The sequence below is a fragment of the Panthera pardus genome, unplaced genomic scaffold (genome assembly GCF_024362965.1).
Source record: "Panthera pardus isolate Hobbes unplaced genomic scaffold, ASM2436296v1 HiC_scaffold_22, whole genome shotgun sequence".
Taxonomy (NCBI): Eukaryota; Metazoa; Chordata; class Mammalia; order Carnivora; family Felidae; genus Panthera; species Panthera pardus.
This window is the reverse complement of record NW_026526788.1, coordinates 19,788,249-19,800,813: the sequence shown is the minus strand read 5'-3', so window position 1 is coordinate 19,800,813 and position 12,565 is coordinate 19,788,249. Positions and strand designations below refer to the sequence as shown.

The following is a 12,565-nucleotide window of genomic DNA, read 5'->3' as shown; positions in this document are numbered from 1 at the left end:
CTGAGATGCTTTAAAATCATATTTAAACAAGTATCTGAAGATGTATTCCTGTAAGAAAAAGATAATCCAGTATCTGCAAATAATTAGGCTAACCTTGATAAATTTCAATGTATACAATTAATTGAGATCAGATACAGATACAAATTATTCAACATTAACCTCCCTGAATTATTCTGCATATTCTCATTTAATACTCTCACTAAAATACTATCACTAACCATACAAGATTCTACACAGTCCCTAGAATAAAGGTAAAGTAAAACTAACTTGCATGTGGTCAATTACTATGCTTTACTTGTGTAAGGCAGAACTGTTGGTATTTTTTAAGGCCAAGAACATGCCCTACCTTTAAAGTCCAATTCCAGGAGGTCAATGCCAGGTCCACAACCCAAAATAGAACAGTTTTCAATCGAGCTCCACCATGGGTCATTTATTCTATAAACACAGCACTGGACTAGATGCTGGAGAGAATGGGAGATGAATTTGAAACATATAGGCCATGTACAGGGAACAACTGTGAGCCAACTTTGTATACATGATCATATAATCTTCACCACAGCCCTGGGAAAGAGATGTGATTACCCTGTTTCATGAAGAAGAAACCAGAAGAGTTAACCAAAGCTACTAGAAGGCAGAGCTTTGGAACACGTGCATTCTCACTGAGAATTCTAACCTACCTTTGTGCCTACCACCACATTCCTTTGCATTTCTGCAGGGAGCTGGGGAAACATGAACCTATTCTGGAGTACAGTTTCTCATCTTAGATCCAGATGTGGTATGTCTCCACACTGCATAAGAGCTTCAATTCTACAACAACCCTAAGGAGAAAATGAGTATCTAAATCCACTAAAAACTCCAAAAAGAAACCAGGCCCCAAGTTTAAAGGGATCATTATAGCCTTTCTGTCTGTAAAACACGGATCCCCACAGCACTGGTATCTCACAGATTGTAGCATAAGAGGTGGGGATTGCTGAACAGGCCTAAAGCACCAGAACAGTGTCTCACACATAAGTGCTCAATTAAAGTTGGCTGCTGCTTTCAAAATCACTACCATTCTTCGGTAACCATATTCCTCAACTTTTTTCCCTCAGAATACAGTTCCAAAGGGGAAAAAAAAAAGCAATGTAATTCATGTTTACTATAAGGTGGTCTATAAAATTTTTTTGACCAAATGTATTCAACTATAAAATTTTAATTCTGAAAAGAATCAAAAAGAAATATAAAGCATTATTAGCTTAAATGCTAAATACAAAATAGTTAATGCTACAGCATGAACTACATAAACTCTATGCAAATAGTCAAGGATTCTATGTCAAGACTACTTTTCAAGGCAGAAAAGTGAAAACAGCCATTAGGATAGTGAGATAATTGATGATTGTTTTTATTCTTAAAAATTCCCTTCAGAAACAATCAGCAAAACTAAAAGGCAACCAACAGAATGGGAGAAGGTACTTGCAAATGACACACCAGACAAAGGCTTAGTATCCAAAATCTATAAAGAACTTATCAAACTCAATACCCAAAAAACATATAATCCAGTGAAGAAATGGGCAAAAGACATGAATAGACACTTCTCTAAAGAAGCCATCCAGATGGCCAACAGGCACATGAAAAGATGTTCAATGTCATTCCTCATCAGGGCAATACAAATCAAAACCACAATGAGATATCACCTCACACCTGTCAGGATGGGTAATATTAACAACTCAGGCAACAACAGACGGCGAGGATGTGGAGAAAGAGGATCTCTTTTGCATTGTTGGTGGGAATGCAAGCTGGTGCAGCCACTCTGGAAAACAGTATGGAGGTTCCTCAAAAAATTAAAAATAGAACTACCCTATGATCCAGCAATTGTACCAATAGGCATTTATCCAAGGGATACAGGTATACTGTTTTGAAGGGGCACATGCACCCCAATGTTTATAGCAGCACTATCAACAATAGCCGAAGTATGGAAAGAGCCCAAATGTCCATCGAATTATGAATGGTTAAAGAAGATGTGGTATGTATATACAATGGAGCATTACTTGGCAATCAAAAAGAATGATATCTTGCCATTTGCAACTATGTGAATGGAACTAGAGGGTATTATTCTAAGTGAAATTAGTCAGAGAAAAACAAATATATGACTTCACTCATATGAGATAAGACACACCAAAAGATGAACATAAGGGAAGCAAAAATAATATAAAAACATGGAGGGAGACAAAACATAAGAGACCCTTAAATATGGAGAAAAAACAGAGGGTTACTGGAGGGGTTGTGAGAGGGGGGATGGGCTAAATGGGCAGTAAGAAATCTACTCCTGAAATCATTGTTGCACTACATGCTAAATTTGGATGTAAATTAAAAAAACAAAATTAAAAAAAGTTCCCTTCATATTGCTTTTTAAACTTCTGTAACAACAAATGTGTCCTTTTAGATTATTTCATAATATATTAAATAGGTAGGTGTCTGTTACACCTAACTTAATGGGAGTCTGTAGGAAAATTAAATTTATTCTGAGACTCCTGTGCAATAATAAAGACAATATACCCCCGCAAAGGAATATATAGGCTTGGGCTCTTCTCAAGTCCCTTACAACAAGCCACTGTAAACGATGGTGTGCCAGTAACAAATTATGCTAGACTAAAATGCTTCAAGATGGTTTAACATGGAGAAAGTACTGGCTTCAAACATAAAGGAAATCAAAGAAAGAAAAGGATCTGGAGCTTTTTAATTCTGATCATCATCATCTATGTAGCAATATTTCTCAAAGAGTACAAAGTCCTAGGATCACCTACATCAGACTCACAAGAGATTCTTTTCAAAATGCAGATTCCAACCACCACTACAATCTTCAAACCTACACAATCAGAATCTCCAAGAGAGGCCCAGAATTTGCCTTTCTATGCATACAGATTTTTATGCATACAGATTTTAAGAACTATTGATCCAAAGACATGTTAATCCAGTAAAATAAACACCATTCAAAATTTTCAGTGAAGGAAACATACAGAGCTCTAACTCTAGATAGGTAATTCAATTACATCCTAATTTCTCACCACTATCAGCTCAAACAAGCCAGGTTGTAAGAGCACAAGCACAAGGAGCAGACATCCTGCAAATCTATTGTCTCTTCTTGCCTAACCTGTGAAACTTTTTCTGGAAAATAATTTTACAAACTTTATCAAAAGTCTTAAAATGCCCATGCCCTTTACCCCCAAAATTTCACTAGTAAGAGTTTTTCCTATGTGAATAATCAAGGATGCAAAAAACATTTTTAGGCAAGAGTGTTTAGGACAGCAGTATTAATATTTATCATCTGCAATTTTTTGAGTATATGCACTGCATCTGGCACTGGTAGGTGCTTTACACACAGTATTTCTAATCCTCACAACTTAGAAGATACTTTTATCCCCCTTTTAGAGATAAGAAGACTGAGGCTCAGAGAAGTTATTTACTGGTCCGGGCAGGAATTATTAATCTGCTCAGGATCTGAATCTTGGGCAACCTGAGTAAAAACAATAGGCTCTTCCCACTCCCAGACACACACAAAAAAATGCTATGTTTAAGCAAAGTATGATATGTCAAGGGGAGAGTTCATATCCATTTAAAACCATGCTCTTCAAAATCTTTAATGAAATGGAAAATACTCATGACACAATGTTAAGTGAAAACTGGGTGTGATCCCACTTTAGAATGCAAGGGACACAAGACACAGAACGGTAGGGACTATATCCACCTTGGTTTTGTCTGCATCCCCAAAGCCTAACACTGTACCTGATATATAGTAGGAACTCAATATCTGTTGTAAAAATAAATTATGTGTGGACATATTTTTTAAAGACCAGAAAATAATTCCCAAAATACTATCAGTGGTTATTGCTAGATTCCCAAAATATTATCAGTGGTTATTGCTAGATTAGGAATGACATTTGGTTTCTCTCTTTTTTTTTTTTACATTTGTTTGTACTTTAGAATATTCTATAAGAAGTTCACATTACTTTCATAATGAGAAAAAAAACTGCAACGGCTAATTTTCAAATCCTAGATTTAAGCATCTTGCTACACAAGAGATGCAATTAAGCTTCACATAAACTCAATATGCAAACTAACGTCTGGTTTATCTTACTCATTTTAACAGAAAAACTACTTTACAGTTAGAACGTGAGCATTCTCTTTTTATACGCCAGCACCGATTTAATACTGGTAACAACTAAATGCTTTCATCGCCTACAGTTATTAGTAGCTTGGGAGGCAGGAAATGTATTTACAAATGTATAAATAACATCTACAAAATGTTTCTATTAATGGTTTATGCATTTTGGATACTGCCCTAAATGTTAGTATCACAAGGGTTAAAAATCAAATTTGGTGGCTTCTGCAGCAAAACAAGGGTTTCTTGCCAAGGTCATCCCCATGCACAGCAAAAGCCACTATAAGTTAGCATTACAATTGTGCCTCATCCCTGGTAGTTTATTAAGCATTTTACATAAAGGAATACATATGGTCACTGTTATCCCAAGCATTTTTTAAGAACTATATTTAAAATAAACAGAATAAACAAGAATGAGCCAACTGGTATATTTTAATAGCTCATCATTCTGGAAAATTTCAAACAGCAAAACATGGCACAAATCTGATGATAATTCTACTATCAAACTGCCTCCAAAATGACTTCATCTTTCTGAACAAATTCCGGAATACTGCAGTAACCAATCTACAAAAACCCAAAAGGAGAGAAACATGAACTACACTGAACCTGTCAATTCCAAAAGCAATTTGAGATGGGTGACAAGCAGGAAGGAAAAGGGAAGAGAGAAAGGATATCTTGGGTAATAAAAGGAAAAATGGGCATTTGTACTGTTGTGTAATTATCAATCAAAAAAAGAAAAAAAAACCAGTACCTGATATGGAGAAAACAGTGGAGGAAAAAGCTACAATACTTAGTGGCCTTAGGTCCTGTTTGTAAAAGCAGTAGCAGGATGAGAAGAGCTTTATATGATCAAAGATATTTTGTCTTTGGAATTTATGTTTATTCCTGGATTATGCCAAGAAAGAAACTCTACCTACCTATAATGCCACTAAATAATCTAAATCTCTAGGGATTCTCCATGCAGGCCAGTCTCCAAATACAAGCAAGCCTCTGCTGCTTCAATCACAACTTCGTATTTTGCTACAATTCCCCCTGCTTCATCCGCTGTAGGGAAATAATGGGTTGGATCCATTCTGGTTCCCTTTCTCCTTTACTTAGGTTAGAGAAGCTGGAAAAAAAGTTATAATTCCAGCATCTCTTATAGCAAAGAGTGGCCAAAAAAAATACAGATGGAAGTTTCAGGAGAGAGAATTCTTTGACAAAATCTTAAATAGAAAACAATGTTTATTCTCATTTCCCCTGCACAGACCCCCAGATGCACCTCCAGGCATAGCTATAGCCAGTCTACAACAATGAGGCCAAAAGCCACTTGAGGGTGGGGAGGTGAGGAGAGTAGTCGCTGGGCTCCTTGATGCCCTTGGGACAACTATTGTAGGGCTGAGACCTCTTAGCTCCAGGTTCTGTGTTAGGTGGAGAAAATAAACCTCTGGCTTGTTTAAGCCACTCTGTGTTGAGTTTTCTGTTAGTCACAGCCAAATACATTCCCACCCATTAAAATCATCAATATGACAAACCTTTCTGTTTTAACTTATCAATGATCAACTTCACCAAAACTCCAGTCTTCACAAAGTTAAGATTTACTGAGAGTGTGTCCTCGATGTCCATGAGGGCAGGGACTTAACACCCATCTCCTTTTATCCTTACAGGAACCCTACTAGAGGCAAAGTGCAGACCCCAATATGGGCCACTCTAACGGCAGCTCCTGAGCTCTTTACTGTCAAGCTACACAACCACTGACGTACATTTTCATTGTTTATAAAGTGATCTTAACCTTCAGTTCTGCTCTCTGACTCCACTACAATTGTCCTAACTTTCTGACTGGAGAAAGACTACACCTAAAAATTAAATCTCCCCTTCCCCTAAACAAAAGGGACTTACAGGCAGCTTTGAAAAAACAAGCAAGCAAACAAACAAACAAACAAACAAAACTGGCAAGCATTTGTTTTCTAAGGTTTTGAAATCTTTATCCATCACAGGGCACAGAGCTGCTGTTGCACTAACACCTACTAAGCACCATGTGCCTGGAACTAGGCTAAGGTTTTCACATGCAGTGTCTCATTCAGTGCCCACAACATTCCCAGAAGATAGGACTACTGCTGTCCCCATTTTACAAGTGAGCAAATAGAACATGTAAGCCCAGACACAGACTTTGAAAGAAGTGTCTTTCCAGATACCGATGAATGACAAATTCAGAGCAACATAAAACTAGAAAGGAGATTGATTTTTCATCTACTCTTTAGTAAAAATTTCAGAAGTGACTGGCTCAGGACCCTTCAAAAAATGAAAAATACTTAAGGCAAGGACAACTAAACAGGGTGTAAAGCCATCTCATCCTGAGCAAAATCTGGAATTTCACACTCATGTCTAATATAATTTTACTCAGTATATACTCAACCACCTTTACAAGAAGCTAATATACTCATCATACTGTGAGCTGCCAGGAAGGCCAATAATATTTAGATAGCTATGATTATTAACTTATCATAAGACCATTTTAATTCATTTTCCAGTACACCTGATTTTTATTTTCAATATAAGAATGTTCATTTTATGAATTACGGTTTATAATAGAGTTATTATCCATTTATTCAGCACTTCCAGCCCCGTAATGTTTTACATACATCTTTTTTCTCTTAATTGTCACAACCACCTCAAGATGCAAGAACTATTAACAACTCCTTTTAGAAAAAGGAGTGAAGGTGATGAATTTTCCCTATTTCCCTATTAGAAGGCAGCACTGAGACTCAAATCCACATTGGGCCCAGAGTCTTGTGCTTTTAACCACTAAACTTCATTAGGTTATTAGATTTGCTCTTGTTGTATTAGCCTTAATCAAGCATTAGCTAGAAAACTATATTCAGCTGAGCTCGTATTTATCTTCCTTTTCAGTAGTCCCTAATTTTCACATATTTGTGCTTCGTATTTCTCACACAAAACATCTAAAAAATAAGACCATCTTCACTAAAGATTCATTTTACTTGCTGAATTAAAGAAATAACATTAATGCTGCTCTTACTTTTAATCAATGATGTGTGATAACCTGTTTTAGTGGCTAGTTCTGCTACTCAAGCAAGCAGAAGTAAATGATTCCCATTTTGCCTATCATTGTAAAAATGCAACATGGTTTTTAAAGTCTTTAATAGCAATATCCTAAAAGCCCACCAGATGTCAACCTCAGTTCATGAAAACAGGACATTTCCTACCTTGTAACACTCCATTCTTTCTATAATGAAACAAGGGATTTGAAATTTTGAAAATGCCTATGCTTCTAAACTATATGTAGGAATTTTTTTAATTTTTTATGTTTATTTATTATTGAGAGAGAGAGTACCAGTGAGGGAAGGGCAGAGAGAGAAGGGGACAGAGAGAATCCCAAGTAGGCTCAGTGCCACCAGCACAGAGCCTTATGTTGGGCTCAATCTCAGGAACCCAGTCAGGAGATCATGACCTGAGCTGAAATCAAGAGTCAGATGCTTAATCAACTGAGCCACCCAGGCACCTATTGGAATTTTTAATTATATGGCACATGTGTTATGTTTTTCAACATAAAAAGAAAAGTGTAACAGTAAGATGTAAAACAGCCTCAAAGAGAGACAGAAAGAGAGAGAAAAGTATAAATATACAAATTCTACATTTGCCTCTCAGGGTCTCTAGAAAACACCAAAACTGTATATCTGACTCTTCTGACTTTACACCATTCTCCTCCATCTTTCTATACTATAACTCACATTTCCTTGACTTAAATGAATTAATACTATTATCTCACACAAGGCATGAAATCTAATTTTTGAAAATTAGTAAATAAATTAAAAACAATTTTTCTTTATGATTAAACAGTGCTGTCCATGGTATCCATTCCAAGGCTGACCATTAACTTAAATAAACTTGAAAATAATTCCCATTTATAAAACCATTGACTAATAAAGTTGATAATCTTCATTTACACTTGAACAAAAATGTCAGATACTCTACATGGCTGTTCCAAAGTAGTTATTAAACCAAAAAAAAAAAAAAAAAAGAAAGAAAGAAAGAAAAATTACTGATTTTTTCCCTTCATTTTCAGCCTGGTGGTTTTTATGTGTATCAATTCTTTTGAGATTCACTGATCATCCAAGAATGGTATTTAATTTCTTTGATCAGTGCCCTACTGCCCATATTTTAACATCACTGAATTTTTGGTCCATTGCGTAGAAGAATTTCTCTACTAATAAAAATGCAACCCATTAAAGATTAACTTGCCCCCAGGACAGTCTCTCTAGAAACAAATTCCAAGCATTATAATCACCAATTTGTACTATGTAGACTTAAAGACAGATCATCTTATTTATCCTGATTTGAACTGGAATTCTACACATTATTTTAAGGCAATTATGGAAAGAAAAATGGCAAACCAAATTCACAATAATGAGAAATCCAACCAGGCAAATACTAATTTGGAACTTTCCAAATGAAAAGTTTTACACCCAAGAATATCTAACAATATTCGAATATTTGTTGACTTACCAAACTTCCTATCTTGGTGTATATTTTACTTCTACAATATGAAATTGCACTACAGGTCAGAAATTATAACAGGTGCTGGAAATCTTTTGAATCCATGCTGTAACACTTACTATTAATAATAATAAAAGCAACTAATCTATATTAAGCTCTTATTTACCAACAGTGTGGCAAGTTTTTAGCTTATCAGGCATATCTCTTTTAATTCTCATAGTACCTACCGTAAAAGAAATACTAATTATCAGTCCCATTTAGAGATGAGCAAATTGAGACAAAGGCAAGCCCAGGAACTGTCCCAAGGTCTGTGGGATTTGAATCTAGGTTTGAGTGATTCTACTGCCCACTCTTGCTATAATCATCTGGTTTAAAACAAAGAGACACAGGATTATGTTTTGTTCAGAAAACCAGTCTTACTCCTTCAAACACAGTAGTTCTACATAATTTAACACTAGGAAGCATGCATCACAAAATGCCTTGGTACACTGTGCACTAGGTTCTGTTGTCAAACGTGTTCAAAATTTACTTTCTCGGAATGCATAATCCACTTCTTGATGATTTCTAGGAAGCTAATCAAAGCGCTATGTTCAAGCATTAAAGAATTCTTTGGGGCTGAAATGTAAATATTTCATTATATACAGATTGTTGAATAAATATTAACTCTTTTAGGACTTTCTATAAAAGAAACTATCTCTGTGAAGCAATTTTAAACCATCTCATCTCAGAATATATCTACAAGGGGATAGCCTTCAAATTTAAGAAATGTATCACCCATATTTCATTTTATTCGAAATGAAAAAATTAATTTATTCAAAAAAGAAACCCACTTCTAGCCAGGGTGGCTCAGTCACTTAAGCAACCAACACTCGATCTTGGCTCAGGTCATGATGCCAGGGTCACAGGATGGAGCCCGGAGTTTGGCTCTGCACAAGGCATGGAGCCTGCTTAAGATTCATTCTTTTTCACTCTCTCTGCCATTCTCCCCTCCTCTCCCCCCACCCACCCTGCTCTTTCACTCTTTCTCTCAAAAAAAAAAACAAAAAAAACAAAAAAAAACAAAGAAAGCCACTTCTAAAGCTCAAGTCATACACGAGGGTTTCCTAGAAACTAACATCACTGTCACTACCTGTGTGAACAGGTAAGGAAGATATAGTATTATTATAAGATCCACCTTTCACATCATTCCACACTCGTGTAGGAAACAAACTGGAAACTTGGTCAAAGGATGGGTATGTACTCTATCAGTTTGATCCAAACAATCTCACAATATTTTTACGAATAAACTTAATACTTTGTTTTACAATCAGAAACTAGGAAAAAGAACCAGGGAACAAATGAAATAAAATGTATTACTGAAATACAACTTTAATTTCCAAATCTACTATAATTTAATTTCTAAATCTGCAATACATTATCCATATTTGAACAGTTTATCACAGAAGTAACTCTCTAGAAAATTATATAATTTAAAGCGGGGACGGGGGAGAGAACAAGAGAGAAAGACACATTAAGCACTAGGGATGTTTATCAATAACAATAAGCAACAAGGGAGATGAGTTTGCAGTTCATCCACAATCGCCAGCCAAACACTCCTGCCGTTTGTTTCTACCCAGTTATTGTCTTGGAAAATATGTTGTTCTCTCTTAAAATAACCCGCTTAATTGTTTTAAAAGCCACTGGGGAGGCTAAAATCTCCAGGGAGGGCTAAAAATCTCCATGTTGTGATGCATTGACTGATAAAGTCAAAGTAGGTTATGCACAAAGCCACAAAAGATAGTTGGAAAGCTCCAATCCTCTAATGATATAAGGGTACTAGCCACTGAATGAACCCATCATACATCCTTAATCAAATTAATGCCTGGTCCTCTACAGAATCACAGTCATTCAAACTACTCTATTTTTCTGGAGAAGGGAAATGACCACATTGGTGGCTTTACAGGTAGGCTAGTAATTAACATTTTTAAGGAAGGTCAAAATGACCTTGGACATTTTAGCATTCACTCTGAGAAACCAACCATCCCATTAAAACTCACCATTTGTTTCCAGTCCGATATGGTTAAAGCTATTGTGCCTGGGAAAGTCCCAGAGAAACTAGGTAATTAAACACACACACACACACACACACACACACAAATTGTGTAAGACAGATATTCATAGTACAGGAAGATTTTCATGAACTGAGTGTAACTCAGGATCTGTTTTATAAGCCTGTCAGGAGCTGAACACACGGTGTCCTCCAACCCAGCAGCATTGAGCTGACACAATCCCCACACTCTGGCTGCTTACCCCCATCCAGGCCCCTCTTTACCGCCCCGTGGAGGGTGGAGGGGAGGGAACTCCTATCTTAAATTCTGACACGGGCAGCGTTTCCCAATAGCTAAACAAGGCCCCTCAGCTGGAGGAAGTGGATACTGACAAGAGGAGAAACAGAGAGGGGCTCAGAGGTAGAATTCAAGGCTATCAGCGAGTGGGGATAGAGTCACGCATACTCTGTGCGGTCCTAGTGGGTCCTGATGGCACAGCCCGGGTGTCCGGACTAAAGTTGGCATCTCCAAAGTATCCAAGAACACAACTCGGGCGCGCCGGTACAAACTCGGCCTTTGGCTTTTCTGAAGCCGGGTCAAGTTAGCACAAGGCTCCCGGTGCCTGGAGACCGGAGAGGTGTGGAAGGGTGGAGAGTCCCGTGAGGTCTTCACTCCTTGGGTGTCCTGCAGTTCCGCGGGGGAGGGGACCGGGGAACTAAGTCGGCTGTCCCTGGAGTAGGGAGCTGGGCGCGGGACAGGGATGTCCGGGAAGGAGTACGGGTTCCGACGGGGAGTCGGAGAACGCGGGGGATGCCTACCTTGTAACATGGCCTCAAGTTTCTTCCTGTCCACGCGGAAGCGTTCCTCGCTCCACTCAGGACTATGCAAGGGCGCCCCGGCGACCAGGTCGTCCTCGGAACCTGGCATGGGCGAGTCAGTGCTACGCTCGCTGTTGGAGCCCGGGTCCGACTGAGCCGCCTGATAGCCAGGCTCTCCCTGGGCGGCCATGGTGGGCTCGCGGCGCTCGGGCTCCGGCCGCCGCTCTGCCTGCGCCGCCGCCTCCGCTCGCCGGCCCGGCTCGACTGGCTCCCCGCGCCGCGGCGCTAGCTCGTCCCCCGGCCGCCGCCGACGCCTCCGCCAACGCTGCTGCCACGGAGCCCCCGGCGCATCCCAGCCCCGGGAGCCGCCCGCCACCCCAAGTCCCGGCCCCAATCCCAGGCCAGTGACTGCGCCTCCCCCAGCCAGCAACGCCCGCGCGGAATGAACGCGCCTCGCCGCCCGCGCCTCCATCCGCAGGGCTCCGGCGCCCCCTCCCCGCCCGCCGCCCCTGCCGCCGCGCGCTCATTGGCCCCGCCGGCCCACGGGAAGCCGAGGCGGGCGGGCGCGCGGGCGGGCCGCCCCTGGCGCTCGGACACACTCGCGCGCGCACACTCACCACGTACACACTACCGCTTTTCTGCACTTACTTGCACAAGTCTTGTCCCGCACGCATACTTTAATAGTTCTTCACGCACAGACACTCGCCAGGTTTAAGCACAACACCTTCTGAACGCACACCAAGCGCCCTCACGATTCCCTTTTACTTACACTACACCCTGAAACTCACAGCCCCGGTTGGTTGCACGAGTTTGAAACAGGAGGAGGGAGAAAAGAGAAGACTAGCGGAAGAAACAATATCCATGGCTTGCAGACATCACTGTGGTCATTGCTTACACGCAGTTCATTCCTTCACTGAAGTTCAAACCCGGATTACTCCTCTCATCACAGCAAAGTGGCCAGCTGCAAGAGAAGCGGACAAGGGGCTTAGTCTTTATTGTGAGGAAAGGGATTTTTTTTCCTGAATGAGATGAGTAAGGAGTCATTTTCTATGTGATTCTCAAGAAATGGATTCAGCTGATTTAAAAGG

General features: G+C 39.5%; 1 protein-coding gene across 4 annotated transcripts in view; it reads right to left on the bottom strand.

Moving 5' to 3' along the window:
* The window catches only part of BICC1 (BicC family RNA binding protein 1), a 289,154-nt gene extending 276,938 nt beyond the window's left edge, over nt 1–12,216 (bottom strand). For 3 of the 4 annotated variants that reach the window (XM_053910291.1, XM_053910292.1, XM_053910293.1), the window contains exon 1: nt 11,478–11,928. In XM_053910291.1, the coding sequence (XP_053766266.1) occupies nt 11,478–11,667 (190 nt within the window). In that variant the 5' untranslated portion in view covers nt 11,668–11,928. Of the gene's footprint in view, nt 1–11,477; nt 11,929–12,125 lie in introns of those variants that run through there. The other variant, XM_053910294.1, reaches the window with a different exon arrangement.
* Nucleotides 12,217–12,565: the final 349 nt, after the last annotated feature.